Consider the following 22,670-nt stretch of genomic DNA (forward strand, 5'->3'; position numbering starts at 1 on the left):
GCACAGGGCTGGCTGCCTTCCAGTTCTACAGACTCGGGGCAAGAAGGACCCATAACTTCTCACAGAAAGCAATAGACTCAGCAACTGCTGGCCGATTCTCTAAATTCATCACGGTGCAGTCTCTTGCCCCTTTTTTTCCCAATTATTTTTTGTCTTTTCTCATAAATCCAACTTTCCGCCTCTAGTGGCAAATCTGAAGCTTTCCACGAATTGTCTCCTCTGCTTTAAGTTGTGGAACAGGATCTATACTCTAACCAGTGCTCAACAGAATAAGTGATCTGCTTATACTTTAAATTTTTTCTTAATGTTCATCCATTTCTGAGAGAGAGACAGAGTGTGAGCAGGGGAGGGGCAGAGGGAGGAAAACACAGAATCTGAAGCAGGCTCCAGACTCTGAGCTGTCAGCGCAGAGCCCTACATGGGGGCTTGAACTCACGAACCTGTGAGATCAAGAGCTGAGCTGAAGTCTGAAGTCCAACCAACTGAGCCACCCAGGTGCCCCGCCCAACTTTTAAGTGTGACCAATGGATTACAAGTTCTTTGATGACAATCACATTGTCTCACCCACCATTGTTGTCACCAAGATTGCTAACATCATATACCTTCAAATGCTAATGACTTTGGTTTCTACTCAAAGATAGATCTTAATTATCTTCCAACAACTTTTTAAGGTATAATTTACATACCATGAAATTCACCAATTTTAAGAATACAATCAATGCTCTTTTGTAAATGTATTGAGTTATGCAAGCATCACCATGATCATTTTGCATCTCTGACGGTGGCATTTTATTCCAAACTAGAGTTGACTCTGCAAAATACCCACAATCCAGAGGAAGTACTTATTTATCTTGTTTTTAAACATCCCTCTCCCAACAGAAATGTGTAAGTTGCAAAAATGCCACAACTCTGCCTGTCTGACTCTTTTACCTTGTCTTTCTAGAAAGAGCCCAGTTAACTCCCCCACCCCCTTCAGGGGACCAGGGCCTTGAAGGTTTTTGGGCCCTTTGGTCCAGTTTTTTTCACCATTCTTCCTCCTTTTTCCGTTCCCCTAACTTAAGCCACAGGCAGTAAGAATCTCCCAGACTCAGATTTCACAAGAAAGAACATCCCTTAAAACTGAACTTCCCCTTCATCAAGTACTTGGGGATTGAGTTACAAACTGAGAAGAAGTCCAGAGAATTTTACTAGGGGAAAGAGAACTTTTGGAAAGTGATTGCATTAGCTTCATTTTATTTTTAAGAGAAAAAAAAGAGAAACCGTGGTAGCTACAAATGGAAATAAAAGTGTTAAGAAAATGAACTTTTTCCCCTGAAACCTTCAATAAATAATTAAAGGTTTTGGTACTTAAAAAAAAATTTTTTTTTAATGTTTATTTATTTTTGAGAGAAAGAAAGAGACAGAGTGTGAGTGGGGGAGGGACAGAGAGAGAGGGAGACACAGAATCTGAAGCAACCTCCAGGCTCTGAGCTGTCACCACAAGAGCCCAACCTCACGAACCCATGAGATCATGACCTGAGCCGAAGTCAGATACTTAACCAACCGAGCCACCCAGCACCCCGGCTTCCGTACTTTCTTGAAGTGCAAAGGTCGCCAAGGGACAAAATGAACATGTCAAAAGCAGAGAGACTCTAAAATCCGTGTTCTTGGCGAGGTCCGAGGTGTACTTTACATGTTTTTCCTTCACAAAAAGAGGAACTGTGGGAACACTCTTGGTTATCTCCACTTACATGACCCACAAGAACGTCAGAGCTTGTCCAGAAACACACTCACTCTCTTACCCTGAAAGCGGTTCTTCTGGCAATATTCCCAAGCTCGGTGAATGAAGTAACCACCCGGCAGTCACTGAATCAAAAATCTTAGATTCCTCGTTCTTCTTAACCCTTCCCATCAACTAGCCACCAGCTTTCAAGAAGTCCCCCTGTTTTCATTGTTTTGAAATTCATTCCCTTTTTTCTATTCCAACTGTCTCTTCTTTAGTGTGTGTCCGTTTCATTTCTGTCCTGGATGACTGGGACATTCTTTCATTGGTCTCCCGCCACCAGTCTTGCCCCTACTTCGATTCTTTATCCACGGTTGCTAGAGTAATCTTTCCAAAATGGAAAACTGAACATATAATGAATCACGCACAGAAGAGGGCACTCCTGCACACATGGTTTGTCTATTAGCAGGCTTCCGTTTTATCGCCTGGCTCCACGGCTCATCTCACTGCCCCTTACATGCCCCTTACGTGACTTCTCCGAGTAAGACACATTCGTGTTTATGTTTGCTTTTTTCTTGTCTCTCTTCTCTTCCTTTTCCTCTTCCTTCTTCTCCCCCCCCCACTTTCTCTCCCTCTCTTCCCATCCCCCATTTTGTACCTCCCTCTCTTCTGCCTCTATGTCCTTCTCCCGTCTTCATTTAACAAGCAGTGTGGCTTTCCCTGATGCTTCACTACACGCTGAGAGTTCCTGCTTCTGCCCTCTTATGGCCCACGGCACTCCCCTTAGCATATATAACTATTGTTTTTCTCCACCACCCCCAGCTGCCAGCTGTAAACCTTGTGGGATCTAAGATCCTGCGGCATGCTTCTTTGTGTCTAGAGACTAACACACTTCCCGGCACAGAGTAGGTGTGCATAAATTGCAGTTTTAATAAAAGTCCGAGCTAAGGAAAAAAGCACTCAGGTAAGTGAGGAACTTGTGTCTAAGTGGGCGCCACAACTTTTACTTTTTTCACTGCTATTTTTTTGCATATTTTTTTTTCTTGAGAGGCTAAATCATATGCTAACTTCCTTCCCCATCTCCTATCCATCCATGATTAACAAAACCACCATCAGAACGAGACAACCAAATCCAGGCAACACCTAGAGGCAGTTTGGGGAACTGCAGCATGAGGAAATGTGTGCTGAAAGACACAGAGGGGCCGTCACAGCAGATGACAGCTTGGCTTCCCCACTGCATCTAGCCCAGGTTGGTTGACATAAATACCACTGGGAAAGAAGAGCTTCTTTCTTGATATATCATTTATTTCCTAGGAGAAATACAAAGTAAAAACTGTACATAGAACTTTTCTATGTATAGGTCCACCCAATAGAGTACTATAATTTAAAACAGTACCATAAAGGGGCGCCTGGGTGGCTTGGTCGGTTAAGCGTCCGACTTCGGCTCAGGTCATGATCTCATGGTCTGTGAGTTCGAGCCCCGCGTCGGGCTCTGTGCTGACTGCTCAGAGCCTGGAGCCTGTTTCAGATTCTGTGTCTCCCTCTCTCTCTGACCCTCCCCCATTCATGCTCTGTCTCTCCCTGTCTCAAAAATAAATAAACATTAAAAAAAAAATTTTAAACAGTACCATAAAAAGAGTGTAATTTATACTTTAACACACCTGACCTAAAAAAAAAAAAACACTCCGCAAGTTAAAACATGACCTAAACCCAGGAAAAGAATTGAGATAAATCTCTCTGTTGCCCAGACATAGCCAAACGACTCATTCTTCATCTAGAACATTAAAAATACGATAGTTTCAAAATTCACAGAGCAAGACTTGATTCTGCTTTCCGTTTCTTTCCGGTTTCTTCTTTTGAAAGACATGTGTCGCTTCACACTTTGTAAAATTTCATACTTACCCAGAAAACTTCTGAAATATGATGTATGAGCTCTCTCCTTCATAGGGCTTGAAATCCACACAGGACCTGAGGCGGAACATTTCAAAGGCGTAAAGAATGGCTCCTTTGGCATTCAGCCCTGCAGAAATCAGTAAAAGTATCAATGAGCGTTACTTAAACCTTAGATAATATATATAACATGGTTCAGAGAAAATCTTGCCACCACATGAAATCCACAGAGGTTTATGGGTATATTTTTCGGTAGTTAGTAGATTCCTTGGAAACTACAACTATAAAACTAGTCCTGTATATAAACATTAAGTGTTGGGGCGCATGGGTGGCTCAGTCAGTTAAGCGTCCAACTTCAGCTCAGGTCACGGTTTCTCGGTTTGTGGGTTTGAGCCCCGCATCCAGCTCTGTGCTGATAGCTCAGAGCCTAGAGCCTGCTAAGGATTCTGTGTCTCCCTCTGTGACCCTCCCCCACTTGCGCTCTGTCTCTCTGTCTCAAAAATAAACATTAAAAAAATTGTTTTAGGGGCGCCTGGGTGGCGCAGTCGGTTAAGCGTCCGACTTCAGCCAGGTCACGATCTCGCGGTCCGTGAGTGCGAGCCCCGCGTCAGGCTCTGGGCTGATGGCTCAGAGCCTGGAGCCTGTTTCCGATTCTGTGTCTCCCTCTCTCTCTGCCCCTCCCCCGTTCATGCTCTGTCTCTCTCTGTCCCAAAAAATAAATAAACGTTGAAAAAAAAATTAAAAAAAAAAATTGTTTTAAAAACCTTAAGTGCAAACTTTAAATATATAATGTAAATATAACTACAAAATAAGAATACACTCCTATGTGTAGCTGAACAAAATTATAAACTGACTTCCTTATTTCCTCCCTTCCCCTTTCCCCATTCAAGCAGAGATCCTGAGTGCAATTGCCTCAGGAGAGTCCCGCTGCAGAGCAGAAGACTGCAAGCCATTTGTCTTCTGTGTGAATAAAGTACCTTGTAGAGAAGCAGTGAGAATGGTGCTCACTGCAGTCTAAAAAGATAACCTTCTTGCTGGAGGAAGACAGCAGAGTTTTGAGAAGTTTATGGGCTCTAAGGGCATGAGAAGCACATCTGGTATTTTACCTTGCTTCCCAGCAAGGCTTCTGGAGAGATGACAAGACTAAACAGCGCTGGAAACAGCCTTGGGAAAGATTTCCTTTTTTCTTTTTTTTAAGAAAAAAAATTTTAATATTTATTTTTGGGAGAGAGAGAGAGAGAGAGAGACAGAGTACAAGTGGGGGAGGAGAAGAGAGAGAGGGAGACACAGAATCCGAAGCAGGTTCCAGGCTCCAAGCTGTCAGCACAGAGCCTGATGCCGGACTCGAACCGCGGGATCATGACCTGAGCCGAAGTCAGACGTTTAACCAACTGAGCCACGCAGGTGCCCCTGGAAAAGATTTCTATAACCCAAACTTGGAACCAAAGCAGCAGAAGCCTAATGGACCTGAAGAGGCCAGCACAATAGATGCTTACTGGTAACTGTAGGTTAGGACCAATGACCAAAGATCAAATGTCTTTCCTGTCCCCTAACAAGCGCACATGCTGACATTGCAAAAGATAAGCATGGGGTGGGGAGGAAAGATACTCTGGAGGAACAGAGATTATGTTTTACTTAGTGTGTGTCCTTTTTTCTCCCATCACTCATTGAAGGTAGGGCTCTAAGTTAAAAATTAAGCTATGTTATATAAAGTTACATTATGTTTATTGTACATTTGCTTTCGTGCATTCTCTCAAAGAGTTTATAGTTCTTGGCAGTTTACTCCGTACTTACTTTATGGTTTCCTGACCCTATGTTATTTAATAAACTACCAAATTAGAGATTCACAGTTCAGATGTCGTAAGATTAGATCAAGGTCATTAAATAAATAATCAATGGAATAATCAGTAAATTACTTGTGGAAGCAACACAGGTAACAACGACAACATGACAGATTTTCATGAAGTTTTACCTATCCTCTGTGACATCTGTAATATGAATATTTGTACTGAAGACAGCTTAGTTGTCACGAAAGTTGTCACAAACTGGGACAAAATGTTTGCAAAATACACGTCTGACAAAAGACTTGCATCCAGAATATGTAAAACACTCCTACAACTCAAAGAAGAAAGCAAATAACTAATCTTTTAAATGGGCAAACTATTTAAACAGGTATTTTACAAAGGAAGACATACAAATGAACAATAAGTAAATAAAAAAGAATGTAAAATGACAATAAGTGGGGCGCCTGGGTGGCGCAGTCGGTTGGGCGTCCGACTTCAGCCAGGTCACGATCTCGCGGTCCGTGAGTTCGAGCCCCGCGTCGGGCTCTGGGCTGATGGCCCGGAGCCTGGAGCCTGTTTCCGATTCTGTGTCTTCCTCTCTCTCTGCCCCTCCCCTGTTCATGCTCTGTCTCTCTCTGTCCCAAAAATAAATAAACGTTGAAAAAAAAAATTAAAAAAAAAAAAAATGACAATAAGTAAACTAAAACCACAATTGCATACCACTACATGTCCACCAGTATGGCTAAAATTTAAAAAAAATAACAGCAACGAATGTTGGAAAGTGGTGTAAATGAACTTTCATTCCTCATTTGTAGAAGTTTGTAAAAAGGTACAAGCACTTTGAAAGAGATCCAACACTAAACCTATGTCTGTATTATAACCCAACAATTTCACTTAAAAAAAATTTTTTTAAGGTTTATTTAGTTTTGAGAGAGAGACAGAGTGCGAGCAGGGAGGGACAGAGAGAGAGGGGGACACAGAATCCAAAGCAGGCTCCAGGCTCCGAGGTCTCAGCACAGAGTGCATCGCAGGGCTCGAACCCACAAACCATGAGATCGTGACCTGGGCCAAGTCAGATGCTTAACCGACTGAGTCACCCAGGCATCCCTCACTTTTGATACTTACACCAGAGACATGAATATGAACGCATATATTCCAAACAGGCATGTGCAAGAATGTTCAGAGTAGCTTTAGTCATCATAGCTCAAACATAGAATCAATGCCCGTTGTCTATAAACAGGAGATTGGTTAAATAAGCTGTGATATACTGTATTCACGCAATGGTATGCCACTCAGTAATAAAAAGGAACAAACTATTGATAAACACAACAACATTGGTGAATCTCAAAGACATTTTACTCGGTAATCAAAAAGAACCCCCATCAAATATGATTCCATTCCTATGAAATTCTAGAACAGGCAAAAACAACAACAACAAAAAAGGAGTTGTTTCTGGAAGGGTGAGAAGAACTATAAAAAGCATGAGAGAACTTTCTGGGATAATAAAAATGCTCTTTTTTTTTAAGTTTATTTATTTGTTTTGAGAGAGAGAAAGAGAAAGAGAGGGAGGGAGGAGCAGAGAGAGAGGGACAGAGAGAATCCCAAGTAGACTTCACGCTGCCAGTGCAGAGCCTGACACAGGGTTCAATCCTATGAACCAGGAGGTCATGACCTGAGCCAAAGCCAACAGTCGGAGGCTTAACCAACTGAGCCACCCAGGCACCCGATAAAAGTGCTCTTAATAGGAGTTGTATGAATATGTTTACATTGTAGAAGTGTAATATATAAAACCCATTGAACTGTTCAGTTAAGACTCATGCATTTTACTCTCTGTACATCTTACATTAAAAAGAACTATAAATAAATATTAAATTTCAAAGATATGCATGCTCAGGTGTTTGGGGTAAAGCATACTGGTCCCTGCAAATTACTCTGAAATGTATCAAAAATAGAATGTATTGACAGAAGTTTAGAAAGATGGACAGGATGGATAGATGAGATAAAGCAAATATAGCAGAACATTGTTTGTATAATGTAGGTGATGAGTATATGAGTGTTCACTGTACAATGGTTTTAGCTTTTTGTATGTTTAAGTTTTTTCATAATAAAATGTGAAAAGGACAATAATTACAACTTTAAAGAAAGAAAGAAAAATCCTATCAGCTTACATTCTATTTCCAGTAAAAAAAAAAAAAAAGTCCTTCAAAATGAAGGCAAAAAAGAGGTGATTTTGAAGAAAGAAGAGAATTTGTCACCAACAGTTTTGCTCTACAAAAAATGCTAAAGAAAGTTCATTAGGCTAAAGAGAGATGACACCAGCTAAGAACCCAGATCTCCAGAGGGAATGAACAGAGCCAGAAATATCAAGTATAAAAGTAACTATAGAGAATTTTTTTCATTCATTACTTTAAGAGACAACTGATTAAAGCAAAAATGATAACACTGTATTATGAGGTTTATAAAGTATACAGTTGAAAAGTATAAGCCAACAATAGCACAAAAGAAAGGGTTATAAATGAAATTATACTGTTCTAAAATGCTTACATTTTATGCAAAACAGCACAATATTAAGTCTAAGGATACTGTCACATATTAGGTCTACAAATTGTAATCCCTACTGCAAAGTCTCACAAAACAATACGAAGGGATTGAGCTGAAAAGCCACTACAGGCCCCAAGTGAAATTTTAAATTCTTGGATTTAACCAAAAGAAGGCAAGAAGAAATAAAAGCAAAAATAAAAAACAAATAATAACTGTTAGTTCTAAATCAAACGATATCAATAATTACATTAAATATAAATACACCAAATACTGTAGTTAAAATTCAGAGGTTGATAAACTGTATAAAAAAGTAAGACCCAAATACATACTGTCTGAAAAAGAGACACTTTAAATATAAAAAAATTGATAGGTTGGAAGTAAAAAGTTGCACAAGATGCACAGTGCAAACAGTAAGTTTTATAAAGTTGGTGTAGCTAGATTTAAATTAGACAAAGTAGACTTCAAAACAGAGAAGATTGCCAGACATAAAGAGAAACTTCTCTAAATGAGAAGAGTCAATTTAGCAAGATGATATGACAATGTGCTTGCACAGAAGAGCAGCTTCACACAAGTGCAAAAAGAAGAAATAAACAAATGCGCAATTATAGTCAAAGAATTTAACACCTCTCTCTCAGTAACAGATAAAACAGTAAGTCCAAAACTCTATGCAGATATAAGTATTTGAACAACACAGTCACCTTGACCTATTTGACGTTGATAAAATAACATGCCCCAAACCAGCCAAATACAAGTTCTTTTCCAGTGCACATGGAATAGTTACAAAGGTAGACCACGAAACATGTCTCAGTAAATTTCAAAAGATTGAAATCTTATACAATATGTTCTCTGACCTCAACAAAATTAAACTAGAAATTAATAATAGAATATCTAGAAGAGCTACAGACATTTGTAAATTGAAAAGCACACTTCTAATTGACCCATTGATTTAAAAAAATTGCAAAGGAAATTAGAGCATATCTAAACTAAATTTTAATAAAGACACAACCAGAGCAAAATTTGTGAAAAACAGTAAAAGCATAGTTTCAAATAAAATGTACAGATTTAGATGCCATATTATATATAGCATTATATTATATTCTAAAAATGAAGTTTTAAAATCAATGATATAAATTTCCACCTTCATTTTAAAAAAAGAAGAGCAGGGGCACCTGGGTGGCTCAGTCAGTTAAGCGGCCGACTTCGGCTCAGGTCATGATCTCGCGGTCCGTGGGTTCGAGCCCCACGTCGGGCTCTGTGCTGACAGCTCAGAGCCTGGAGCCTGTTTCAGATTCTGTGTATCCCTCTCTCTGACCCTCCCCTGTTCATGCTCTGTCTCTCCCTGTCTCAAAAATAAATAAAACATTAAAAAAATAAATAAAAAATAAAAAATAAAAATAAAAAAAGAAGAACAAATTAAACTGGAAGGAAGTAGAAGAAAGGAAATAATAAAGACAAGCGAAAAGCAACAAAATAGAAAGCAGACAAACAAGAGAAAATTAACAAGTCAAAAGTTGCTTCTTTGAAAAAATTAATAAATCAATACACTGCTTAAAAAACAAACAAAAAAGGCAAGTCATAGACTGGGAGAAAATATTCACTATAATAAAACTTTTTTAAAAATCATGGTAAGAGTTGAACAGACATTTCATAAAAAAAAGATACACAAACGGCCAATAGCACATGACAATGTGGGAAACATCATTGGTCATTAGGAAAATGCAAATTAAAATCACAATGAGAGGCCATTTTACAACCACCAGAATGGCTACAATTAAAAAGGTAAACATTGCCAATGTTACTGAAAATGTGGAACAAATGGAACACTGCTACATTGTTAGTGAGAATGAAAAATGGTACAGCCACTTCGGAAACCTGCTTGGCATTTTTATTGAAGTTAAACATATATTTGCCATATGATCAAGCAACTCTGTTTCTAGACATTGGCCCAAGATAAATTAAAAAATGCATTTCCACAAAGACTTGTACACAATGATCAGAGTCTTGTACACAAGACTTTCACAAATGTGAAACAACCCAATGTCCATCAACTGAAAAAGGGATAAACAGCTGCCATAATACTGAGGAATATTTCTGAGTAGTAAAACAAGAATTAAGTACTGGTCCACAACAACATGGAAAATCTTCAAAAACATGTTGAGCAAAAGAAGCTGGATACAAAACAGTACATACTGTGTGATTCCATTTATCGGTAAACCAGTATACATTAGTAAATCGGTAAATCGGTATACATTAGTAAAACTAATGTATAAGGTAAAAGAATGGTCGTGTCTTTTGGAGCGTGGGGTAGAGATTGGCTGGAAATGCACACAGGAAATTTCTGGAGTGATGGGAGCATGGGTTACATAAGTTTATGCGTTTATCAAAAGCCACTGACTTTTACACTGATTTGTGAATTTCAATCCATGTAAATTTAACTTTGATAAAAGAATTATAAATGAAAATGAAACTAGTAAGTTGGCTCTTTCCAATGGTTTGGCCCCAGGCATCTGAACTTTTTTTAACCCTAAAGGTGATTCTCCTGTGATACTACTTAAGAACCACTGTTGTATCTTTACTGCTGCTACCTTATTTCAGGCCATCTGTCTTCCAGCTTGCTCTTTTAATCTGTTACCTACATTACTGCTAAAGAGACCTTGCTACTCAAGCTGTGGCCGGCAGACCAAAAACATTAGCATCGGCTGTGCAGCATCTCAGACCTCACCCCTGACCCACTCTGCAATTTCACAAGATCCTCAGGGAGGCCTTACGCACATTAAAGTCTGTGAGGCACTGACTTTTGCCTCACCGAGGCATGGCGAAGCTTAAGTACAATATTAGGTGAAGGCACAGTGGCCAGCACATAATAGTGATTCAAAAATCATGTCCATGTCTTGATGGAAGGGGGACAGAGCAGGTGCGACAGACAGGAAGAAAAAGTGTAATGGGGAAAATACCCCTCTCAAAAGTTGATGTTTCTTCAATCACATGTCAATAAATATGGGTGCTCCATAAATTTGCAAACGTGCTGGCAAACACTGGGGGAATAAGAACTCAAATTTCCATAAATAAATAAATAAATAAATAAATAAATAAATAAATAACTGAGGACAACAGCATTTGTTTATATCTAGCTCTTCTCCAGAAAAGGGATCAGCACTAATAACAGTGGTGGAAAATATTGAAACATAAGCTATGTCTCCTGAGAGTGGGAGTAGCCTGGCAGCCCATTAAGATAGAGCAAGCCTGTCCCAGCCTCCCCTCTCCTCTGACCTTCCCGCATCCATAGATGGGCCTCACAGGCATTGCATCATTGTGGCTGTTCAGCTGTCAGTTACCTGCTTGAGGTCAGGCAGTGTCCACACGTGGCTTCAAATATTTATTTATTTCCCCCAAGTGTTATTTCTAACAATGAGCGAGCTACAACTTATCCAGTCCTTTATCTTAAGAGAGAAAAGAATTGAAATTATTACTTCTGAGGAGGAAGGGCTCTGAGAATGCGAAATATAGACTTCTCTATTTCTCAAAAGGATGGAGGGTTTGTTTTGCAACAACAGGGGAAGACATCAGTATGCTGACAATATATTTAGATTCACCTCTATTATTATTTAAAGTGTAAATTTTTCGCTGTGGTGAAGCCAAATTATATTTTATTGTATTTTTGTTCTTTATGGTGCTCTTGGTTTTATTAACATGATAACGTGTTGGGCATTTTTAAAATTGTTATTTGGTATTCTGTAATTTTTTAAATTACCTCTTGTATCAAAAAAAAAAAAAAGAGAACTACAGGCCAATATCCCTGATGAATACAGATGCAAAAATTCTCAGTGAGATACTAGCAAATCGAATTCAACAGCATATAAAAAGAATTATTCACCATGATCAAGTGGGATTCATTCCTGGGCTGTAGGGCTGGTTCAACATTCGCAAATCAATCAATACGATACATCACATTAATAAAAGAAAAGATAAGAACCATATGATCCTGTCAATAGATGCAGAAAAAGCATTTGACAAAATTCAGCATTCTTTCTTAATAAAAACCCTTGAGAAAGTCGGGATAGAAGGAACATACTTAAATATCATAAAAGCCATTTATGAAAAGCCCACAGCTGATATCATCCTCAATGGGGAAAAACTGAGAGCTTTCCCCCTGAGATCAGGAAGACGACAGGGATGTCCACTCTCACCGCTGTTGTTTAACATAGTGTTGGAAGTTCTAGCATCAGCAATCAGAAAACAAAATGAAATCAAAGGCATCGAAATTGGCAAAGATGAAGTCAAGCTTTCACTTTTTGCAAATGACATGATACTACACATGGAAAACCCGATAGACTCCACCAAAAGTCTGCTAGAACTGATACATGAATTCAGCAAAGTTGCAGGATACAAAATCAATGTACAGAAATCAGTTGCATTCTTATACACTAATAATGAAGCAACAGAAAGACAAATAAAGAAACTGATCCCATTCACAATTGTACCAAGAAGCATAAAATACCTAGGAATAAACCTAACCAAAGATGTAAAAGATCTGTATGCTGAAAACTATAGAAACCTTATGAAGGAAATTGAAGAAGATACAAAGAAATGGAAAAACATTCCATGCTCATGGATTGCAAGAATAAATATTGTTAAAATGTCAATACTACCCAAAGCAATCTATACATTCAATGCATTCCCAATCAAAATTGCACCAGCATTCTTCTCGAAGCTAGAACAAGCAATCCTAAAATTTGTATGGAACCACAAAAGACCGTGAATAGCCAAAGTAATATTGAAGAAGAAGACCAAAGCGGGAAGCATCACAATCCCAGACTTTAACCTCTACCTCAAAGCTGTAATCATCAAGGCAGCATGGTATTGGCACAAAAACAGACACATAGAACAATGGAATAGAATAGAGACTCCAGAATTGGACCCACAAATGTATAGCCAACTCATCTTTCACAAAGCAGGAAAGAATATCCAATGGAAAAAAGACAGTCTCTTTAACAAATGGTGCTGGGAGAACTGGACAGCAACATGCAGAAAAATGAAATTAGACCATTTTCTTACACCGTTCACAAAAACAAACTCAAAACGGATGAAGGACCTGAATGTGACACAGGGAACCATCAAAACCCTAGAGGAGAAAGCAGGAAAAGACCTCTCTGACCTCAGCTGAAGCAATTTCTTACTTGACACATCCCCAAAGGCAAACCTCATGAAGATAAAAAGCTTCTGCAAAGGAAACAATCAACAAAACTAAAAGGCAACCAACAGAATGGGAAAAGATATTTGCAAATGACATATCAGACAAAGGGCTAGTATCCAAAATCTATAAAGAGCTCTTCAAACTCCACACCAGAAAAGCAAATAATCCAGTGAAGAAATGGGCAGAAAACATGAATAGACACTTCTCCAAAGAAGACATCCAGATGGCCAACAGGCACACGAAAAGATGCTCAACGTCGCTCCTCATCAGGGAAATACAAATCACAACCACACTGAGATACCACCTCATGCCAGTCGGAGTGGCTAAAATGAACAAATCAGGAGACTATAGAGGCTGGAGAGGATGTGGAGAAACAGGAACCCTCTTGCACTGTTGGCGGGAATGCAAACTGGTGCAGCCACTCTGGAAAACAGTGTGCAGGTTCCTCAAAAAATTAAAAATAGACCTACCCTATGACCCAGCAGTAGCACTGCTAGGCATTTACCCAAGGGATACAGGAGTACTGATGCATAGGGGCACTTGTACCCCAATGTTTAGAGCAGCACTCTCAACAATAGCCAAATTATGGAAAGAGCCTAAATGTCCATCAACTGATGAATGGATAAAGAAGTTGTGTTTTATATACACAATGGAGTATTACTTGACAATGAGAAAGAATGAAATCTGGCCCTTTGTAGCAACGTGGATGGAACTGGAGAGTGTGATGCTAAGTGAAATAAGTCATACAGAGAAAGACAGACACCATATGTTTTCACTCTTATGTGGATCCTGAGAAACTTAACAGAAGACCATGGGGGAGGGGAAGGAGAAAAAAAAGGTTAGAGAGGGAGGGAGGCAAACCATAAGAGACTCTTAAAAACTGAGAACAAACTGAGGGTTGATGGGAGGTGGGAGGGAGGGGAGGGTGGGGGATGGGTATTGAGGAGGGCACCTGTTGGGATGAGCACTGGGTGTTGTATGGAAACCAAGTTGACAATAAATTCCATATTAAAAAAAAAAAGAAAGAAAAAGAAAATACTGACACGAACATAAAAAAAGTAAATTAATTAAAAAAAATAAAGTGTAAGTTTTTCACCGTGGTGAAGCCAAATTATATTTCATTGTATTTTTGTTCTTTATGGTGCCCTTGGTTTTATTAACATGTAATGTGTTATGCATTTTTAAATTGTTATTTGATATTCTGTAATTTTTAAAATTACCTCTTGTATCTCCAACCAGTTAAGCTGCCCTGGTGTCAGTGTAATGTCATACATTCCATTCCATGGGATAAAGAACCATCAGGACGTGGAACCCCTCATATGCAATGGTGTTACTCCCAATCTGAAGCTGATGAACAGGAGGAGTGGGGAGGGAGAAGAGTAAAACCCAAAGTGTCTAATTAAAACAATTAATATTACCCAAATTGTCAGCCAGAATGTAAGGGATGGGGAACTTCCATCTGGTGTTAGGGTCTCTCAGGCCATTTCTGGAGTTCTGTGGAAACAAGGCAAAGATGACCAGGAAGACAATCCTTGAGGCCCCCCTGGCCTCCTCTTTCACTAAATTTTCACACCACAAACAACCTGTCATACAATTTCAAGCAACTTAATCACATTTGTCTTCTGATGACCAAAGTGATTGAAGTTCATTATAGACAATTTGGAAACTTCAGAGAAATTATTAAGGACAAAATTTAAAAGACCTACAATTTCTAAAAGTTGAGATAGTCACTTTAAGCATATTGGTGCATTGGGGCACCTGGGTGGCTCAGTCGGTTAAGCATACAACTTTGGCTCAGGTCATGATCTCACGGCTTGTGAGTTCAAGCCCCGTGTTGGGCTCTGTGCTGACAGCTCAGAGCCTGAGCCTGCCTCGGATTCTGTGTCTCTTTCTCTCTCTCTGCCCCTCCCCTGCTTGTGTTCTGTCTCTGTCTCTCAAAAATAGATACATATATTGGTGCATTTCCTTCTCTCATTCACTTACTGGGAAAAATAAGTGAACAGGTAATATGGTAATTATAGACTCTTTGAATTGTTTACTTATTTTTCATCTGTTTTTGTTATCATCGACCACAGTTGAAGCCCCTGTGGGTACAGATGATAGATTAGATTCTTTCATGTCCTCCACAGTGCCCATGCCAGGGCTGGACACAGCAGAGGCTCCCAGTCATAAAAAACAGCCAGTACTGAGGATTGTCATTATGTCCTTAACAGGTACTCACCCTTAGGAGGATGTCCCCTTGAAAGAGGTCCAAGCCTTCAGCTAGATGCAGATTTAAAAATATACATATTTGAGTGAGCATTACTAAAAGGCATTTCTCATAATAAAATTAATCTTTTCCATTGTAAATCTTTCAGTGTTCATCTTCATGTGATAAAAGTCACTTTGAAATAGGCAAAATTTCCTCTAATTGAGTAAATGTAAACAACCCATAAATATCATGTCTTATCACATCCTTGGTCTCATTTTGGAATAAGAAACCTGGTCCAAGAATCTTAAAAGTAAGCAATGAATTAGAAGGCATCTTTTTGATCATTGACTCCAAATCTCTCATACTTGAGGAGGGCACAAGGGAATCTTGAGACAGGAAGTAAGGCACTAGGTGGTCAACAGTTGAGGGAGCTTGAGAACTCCTGACTTGCTTTTCAGGGCACTCTCTGCTATTGTTCCATCCTTCTTCATGACTGTAGGTAAATGGGTTGATTTTTCTCTGCCCCATGAATAAACAATGATACTCTCCAAAGCCAAACTCAAGATAATGCCCTTGCAATAAAGACCAGGCAAATATGGATAAATTCACTCAAACTGTATCTCCAAATATCTATCAGGAGCTTAGCACGATAAAATTTCTCCCTGATGGTATCCTTTGAGTCTGGCCTCATTGTGTTTCTGAAAATAGGATTCTTAAAAGGCAAGACCCTTGTGGGGAAAATTATGAGCACGTAAAAGAATGTCTCTTCTTATCATAACCCTTATATTTGATAAGCAGCCTCCCCTGTAAAACACAAAGGACTTCAAACAGGGTTGGTAGATTATTTCATTGTGAGAACAGTTCCTGATTTACAGCTCGGAAACCAAGCCAGAGAATTATCACCACAGCCTCACATGGTAACAGAGGTCCCATTTGGCAAAGCTGATGGCTCATTCATGATAAAGGACACCCCTGGGGTTGTAGGTATTAGGAGAAGCTGTGGTTTCACTTCCTAATGACTAAGGCCACCCTTGTATCATCCCTTTCCCCATGCACACATCTCTTTTTTTTTTTTTTTAGTTTATTTATTTATCTTGAGAGAGAGAGTGTGTGTGAGGGACGGAAAGAGAGGGAGAGAGAGAAAATTCCAAGCAGGACCACACCATCAGCACAGAGACCAGTGCAGGGCTTGAACCCATGACCTGCAAGATCGCGACCTGAGCTGAAGTCAAGAGTCAGACACTCAACCAACTGAGCCACCCAGGTGCCCCTCCATGCACACATTTCCTAACCTCCATAAGCCTAACCTATGTATACAATAACAGCACAATTAAACAAAAACAAATAGCAATGACACGACTGCCTCATGGGCGTAGAATTGCCTTTTTGATAGGGGTAGTATGTGCTGATCTATCCCCTCTCTGCCTTAGGCATGTCATGAACAAAAGCATACATTTCCTGACACCTGGTTTGGATTAGGGATGCAGGTGAGAGCTGGACTCTTCCAGAGTGATATGAACAAGCCCATTCAGACCTTGGCGCCCAGGCTGGTCAGCATAGATGAGGTCATGGAGGTGTGAGAGAGTAGAGCAGCTGGGGGGAGGAATTCTCAAAGAAGCACATATCCCTTAAAAAGAAGCCTCAGGAGATTCACTACCCAAGTTGCTCATGCAGCATATATTTATTAAGTGCCTAATGTGTCCCAGACTTTGTTCTACCTGCTGGGGATGTAACGGAATAAAACAAAGCCCTCAAGGAGGTGATATTCTTGACTGGGGAGGGAGGAGAGACACACAAATAAATGAACTTGAGTAGCAGATGGAGAAAAGAGCAATAAAAGAAAAAAAGAACAACAGGGGGAAAGTGTTGAGGCAGGGGAGGGTTCACATTTTATAAAGGGTGGTCAGGGGAGGCCTCCCTGAGAAGGTGGAATTTAAGCAGAAATCTGATGGAATGGGGAATAAAGGAAGAGTATTGAGGGCAAAGGCAACAGCAAATAGAAATGAGGAAAGCCTTGATGTCTCAGAGCAGCTTTCCAAACTTTAGCCTGAGAATCCCCTGAGGGCTTCTTAAACACAGATGGTGGAGCCTAACCTCAGGGCTTCTCAGTCAGCAAGTCTGGGTCAGGGCCCGAGAATTTTCGTTTCTAATAAGTTCTCTGGCGATGCTAATGCTTCTGGCTGGGGGACCACACACTGAGAACCACCTTTGTAGAGGAATAGCTATGAGGTCAGGGTGGCTGGAAAATCCAAGTAATTAAGGGAAAAAGTAGAAAAAAAAAAAAAAAGAGAGATCAGATGGCTGGCTAAGTTCAGCTCATCTCAAACTCTAATGTGCAGGGAATCAGCTGGGGTCTGTAAAAAGGGAGGTGGGGGTGAGACCCAAGATGCCACATTTCTAGGAAAGCTCTTAGGTGGTTCAAGTGATACTGACCTGCAGAACACATTTGGGGAATCAAGGTTCCAGGGGCTCTATTCTGTGTTGGACAAGACGTCAACCAGCACTGGTCAGTGTTGAAAGATTGGAAGATTGGATAAGAGAAGTGACATGGCCCGAATCATATCAGAAGGAGAGCTCTGTCTACTTTGGGAGGAAGAGCCTTGTGCAGGGTGAGGGCAGGAAGGCAAGAACAGTTATGAGGCCACCGCAAGAACCTGGCCAGACCCAGATGCCTTAGACCAAGACAGGAAAAGGGAAAGTGCTCAAAAGTCACAACTCGTGATATAATTTGATGGTAGATCTAATAGCATTTGCTGATAGATGGTGTGCACGTTGGGAGACAGATAAGAGTTGGGGCAGCTCTGAGGATCTGAGCCTACTGATCCAGACGGGGGGAATTTCTTTAAGTGAAATGAAAAGTCTGAAAAAAAGCAAATCTTGGGCTAGAAAGGTTAAATTGTGAGGCATGGAGACAAGATAGGTAAAAAGGTAACAATTTCCGGTGTGTGGTTTCTCCCAAACAGTTTTTGTGATGTAGAATCTGGCTATGTAGCTAACCCTAACAATCCTGGTAACTTGCTTGGAATGACCTAAAAAGAGAAAAAACCCACATGGTAAAATTTCTTCATTGGAGTCACACAGCTCAGAGCGGGTGGTGGAGATGAAAACAATGGTTCTAAGATAGAAGAATGATCTTGTCTAGAAAAATAAGGATGTGATAAGGAAAAAACTCTAACTCTAGTGCCAGCCCTGTTTTAAAATACAGCCGATCCTCTCAGGTACTTACACCTCGATCGCCTGACCAAAGAGATGATTTCATGCCTGGCTCTGAAGTCTTGGGACCCGTTCACCCATTTACCTTACCGAACTATTTCTTTAAAACTATTTCAAGCTTTTCCAATTATATGTCAACTAGCCTCCCTGTCCTGTAAATGGGACAAAGCCACGGAAATTCGACCTTTAGCTCTGGGTTTTTCCAGTTTTGTAGTCTGCAAATAGCACTGGGTTGAGTTAGAAGAACTGAAGGTGAGCCCCATCATTGCCATCTGTGATCTGGGCAGATCACCTCCACCACAAGGAGCTTCCTGTCCCTTCTTGCAAAATGAAAATTAGCGCTTACTCTATTACAGGCTTTGGCAATTGGATAGGAAAGCTCTTGATAAGGTATTTAGGATCGTGAATATCTGTTTCCCACCGATCCTAACCAAACATACCCAGAATGTAAAGGCTTCTCCTTCATTTTAGAAACAGAACAAGAAAGAGAAAAGCTTCTCTCTCCTCTTGGTAATGGACCAGGTTGCTGGAGTTCTTCAATAAAAATGTTTGCAGCCAAGATGTTGAAATGGAATACCTTTACACTCTCTAAATCCTAAGCAAACAGGTGTTAATGAATATGACACACCAGTAGAGGGGCTGGGTTCCCCCCTCCCCCACTAAATATAGCCCTAGGCATATATTACATGTACATACAAAAAAAAAAAAAATATATATATATATATATATATAGCAAGCAGAATAATCATCTACTTTTCTTTCCTTTTTTCAAAATAAAGACAGGAACACTGAAATTTTTGTAAACAAAAATCATGTTATATGTTTCTAAATCCATGGAGCACTCACTAGTTTCTCTAGAAAATGTGGTCTATCATTTCCATTTTTCAGAAACTTAGCAAATTCCAATGAAACACCAATAGGTATTTCTCCCCTAAAGTTACCCAGTACTCTATCATGGGAATAAGAGCTGTTCAGCAATTGTATCATAAGATTTAAAATTATTTCAAGGCATTAATAATGCAGAAATTATACCCACCAAAATTGATTTCTGAAATATCCCTCTGTTCATCAAAATCTTCATCATGCACTGTCAAAAGTAGGGAAAAATTCTTATTAATCTTGCTGAACAAAAGAAAGTTCAGAAACACTCTCTATGCATTTCAATGGATTCTTACCATTTCCTTCAGAGAGATGTTTAATCTGAAAGAAATAAATATACAGAAAATGGATAACATATACCAGAATTAATATTTCTGAACACTCATAACAGAAGAACTCTACTTACAGATACAGCTGCTATGTGGGCACAAAACAAGATGAACGAGAGAACACAAGTGGATCTAATCCAAATCATTGTTGCAAGTGAACACATTTAGCAAATACACCTTGTGATAAATACTTTTCGGACCTTGCCCTGGCCGTCATTTTAGAAACTTTGACCCTCACATATGTACTGTGGCATTAAAAAAAAATAGCCAAAGGAAATGTCATTGATCCTTTTAAGAACAGAAACCAAGTTTAACATAAAATCTCCAGCTCCCCAGACCAGGGAAAGGTTTGAAAAGGATAATATTGAGATGAATATATAAAAACCTGTAACATTTCTATACACCAGCAATAACATTCCTATATAGCAGCAAAAACTGTTCATGTAATATAACAGATAAAAAAACCCATTCCACAGTATAAATCAAAACAACCTATAAAATATCTATAAAGTACTTAAATCCAATAAAAATATTAAAATTTTATGGAAATGTTTTGAGCAATTATCAGAGGACATAGATCTATTCATACACACACACACACACACACACATATTTATATCTATAAAATATTCATGAATGGGAAGACTTCATGTAATAAAGATGGTCATTATTTTGATATTTGTCTATAAATTAAGTGGTTTTCCAGTAAAAATCTTGCCAAGTTTCTTGTGAAACTTGATGAACTGACAAACCCTTTCTGAAATTTACATGAAAACGCAAACTTCCAACAGTAAACTGATCAGTAGATCAGAAAACTGAAAAGAAAGAACAAGGAGAAAGCACTGCCCTAATGGAATATCAAGAATTTTTTGAAGTTATAGTAGAGAGTGTGTTATTGCCAAAAAAGACAGAAAACTTAGTCTACAGAATGGAATAGACTATCAAAACAGATGCAAGACTATATGGGAATTTCACATGACAGGAGCCAAAAAGTCCATAGGGAAACTTTAGTCTTTCAACAGTAATGTGGGGACAACAGCATTTCCATATGAGGAAAAAATTAAATTCATACACCATTCATACACACACACACACACACACACACACACACACAAACTGAATAGATTAAAGATGTACATACAAAAATCTAAACTTTGAAAAAATATAGGAAAAAATGCTTTTAACCTTGAGATCAGAAAATATTGCTTAAACAATTAAAAAAAACATATAAAGCATAGTAAGTTTGACTATACCAGGATTTAAAATTTTTGTGACAAAAGACACAACAGTATAGTTAAAAGATCAGCCACAGATGGAAGAAGACATTGATACTGCATATAATTGAGTGAGAGTAAGTTATCCGGGGTATATAAAGGAATACCTACAAATAAATATGAAATAAAAGAGAGAGAGAGAGATGATCCGAGAGAAACACGGGCAAAGTGTGAACACAAAATTCACCACAAACCTCCCAAATGTCCAATAAACATGTAAAAAGATTTTCAACCTCACAAGTAATCAGAAAAATATCAGTTTTTTTTTAATGTTTATTTATTTTTGAGACAGAGCATGAACGGGGGAGGGGCAGAGAGAGAGGGAGACACAGAATCGGAAGCAGGCTCCAGGCTCTGAGCCATCAGCACAGAGCCCGACGCAGGACTCGAACTCACAGACCGCGAGATCGTGACCTGAGCTGAAGTTGGACGCTTGACCGACTGAGCCACCCAGGCGCCCCCAAAAATATCTCTTTAAATAACAATGAATGCTACCTCAAGCTCAGATTGGCGTAAATGAAGAAGGCTGGCCATACCAAATGTCAACAAGAAAGTGAGGAAATAGGAAATCTTACACATTGCTGGCAGACCAGCAATCGATGCTATCTAGTAAGTTGAAATGTGCATAGTTTACAAGCTAAAAACTCCACTTCCAGTTATATACTCTAAATAGAGATTCACAGACGTGTATACAAAGTACCATATAACGAAGTAACATATCATTGTGGGTTGTTTTTTTTTTTTTTTTTGTAATAGTAAAGAACTGGAAAAATGTATTTATACTGGGAGAAAGAAAGTATCAGTGATGCACGGATAAATGTTCAACAACCAGATCTCAGAGGGAACAAGCTTTTACCTGTAGCGTTTGTTGATTTCCTGGCTGTAAATATCCCTACCATGGTTAATTTCAAGCTACCAACACTATGCCACCGAATGCAGTGTGAGGAAGAGGTGTGCAGTATGGGCTGTACCTGCCCCAGCACTGGACTGCGTATATTTACATGCCCTCCGACTCTTGCATGCAGGACGTATGACAGTCTCTGATATCAGCAATCTTCAAGGTCCAGGGCCTGCCTGTCTCCATCTCAGACCTACTTTGTGGGCAGGTGGGCCAGTCCTGTGGTCAGAAGAGCACTTCCTGTCAGAAAAGCATTTCCTCAGGCAGAGAGTGGGCTTCCGGAGCAATAAAACAGGAGGCATGACAGCCCGGAGTCAGCCTTGGATGGGCAGAGATCTGCGACGGACTTCCTTGTCACTGCAGCCATCGAGTGTGAGGTCGTAAGGACGGGTAGAGAGCCATTGCCCACACTCTCGAACCACGGGAAGCCACCAGTGTTCTCAAAAAGGACCCGAACTTGCCCAACGGCTAAAGATGGCTTAGGTCAGCAAATACAATCTTGATGATTAAAAAAGGGGGGTGGGGAGGGACTAGATAAACAGGAGATTTCATGAGAAACATAAACTTTGTGAGAATAATTGGCTCTGAGTATAAGAGAGGAAAACACAGGAGGCTTTAATTTCTTAAATGTATGGTTTAATTTTTCTCAAATTTTGAAGCAATTAAAAGAATGAATGTTTGTTCGTTCCGAAGCCAGGAAGCAGGGGTTTAGGACTTTGCTATTTGTTTTCTAAAGAAAAGGGCAACACTCTTGCCTTGGTCCCCCTCTTGCTAA

At 39.6% G+C, this 22,670-nt stretch overlaps 1 protein-coding gene across 1 annotated transcript in view; it reads right to left on the reverse strand.

The window, feature by feature from the left end:
- Nucleotides 1–19,869, reverse strand: part of MEP1A (meprin A subunit alpha) — a 36,755-nt gene extending 16,886 nt beyond the window's left edge. The window contains exons 1-6 of the mRNA XM_047102679.1: nt 19,801–19,869; nt 19,691–19,715; nt 19,552–19,602; nt 15,333–15,373; nt 14,530–14,605; nt 3,605–3,722 (exon numbers count right to left, since the gene is read on the reverse strand). Coding sequence (XP_046958635.1) covers nt 3,605–3,722; nt 14,530–14,605; nt 15,333–15,373; nt 19,552–19,602; nt 19,691–19,715; nt 19,801–19,869 — 380 coding nt within the window. The remainder of the gene's footprint in view (nt 1–3,604; nt 3,723–14,529; nt 14,606–15,332; nt 15,374–19,551; nt 19,603–19,690; nt 19,716–19,800) is intronic.
- Nucleotides 19,870–22,670: the final 2,801 nt, after the last annotated feature.

This window comes from Lynx rufus, unplaced genomic scaffold (genome assembly GCF_022079265.1).
Source record: "Lynx rufus isolate CCGP_SWC_20201006 ecotype Redwood Valley unplaced genomic scaffold, mLynRuf1.p SCAF_6, whole genome shotgun sequence".
Classification (NCBI taxonomy): Eukaryota; Metazoa; Chordata; class Mammalia; order Carnivora; family Felidae; genus Lynx; species Lynx rufus.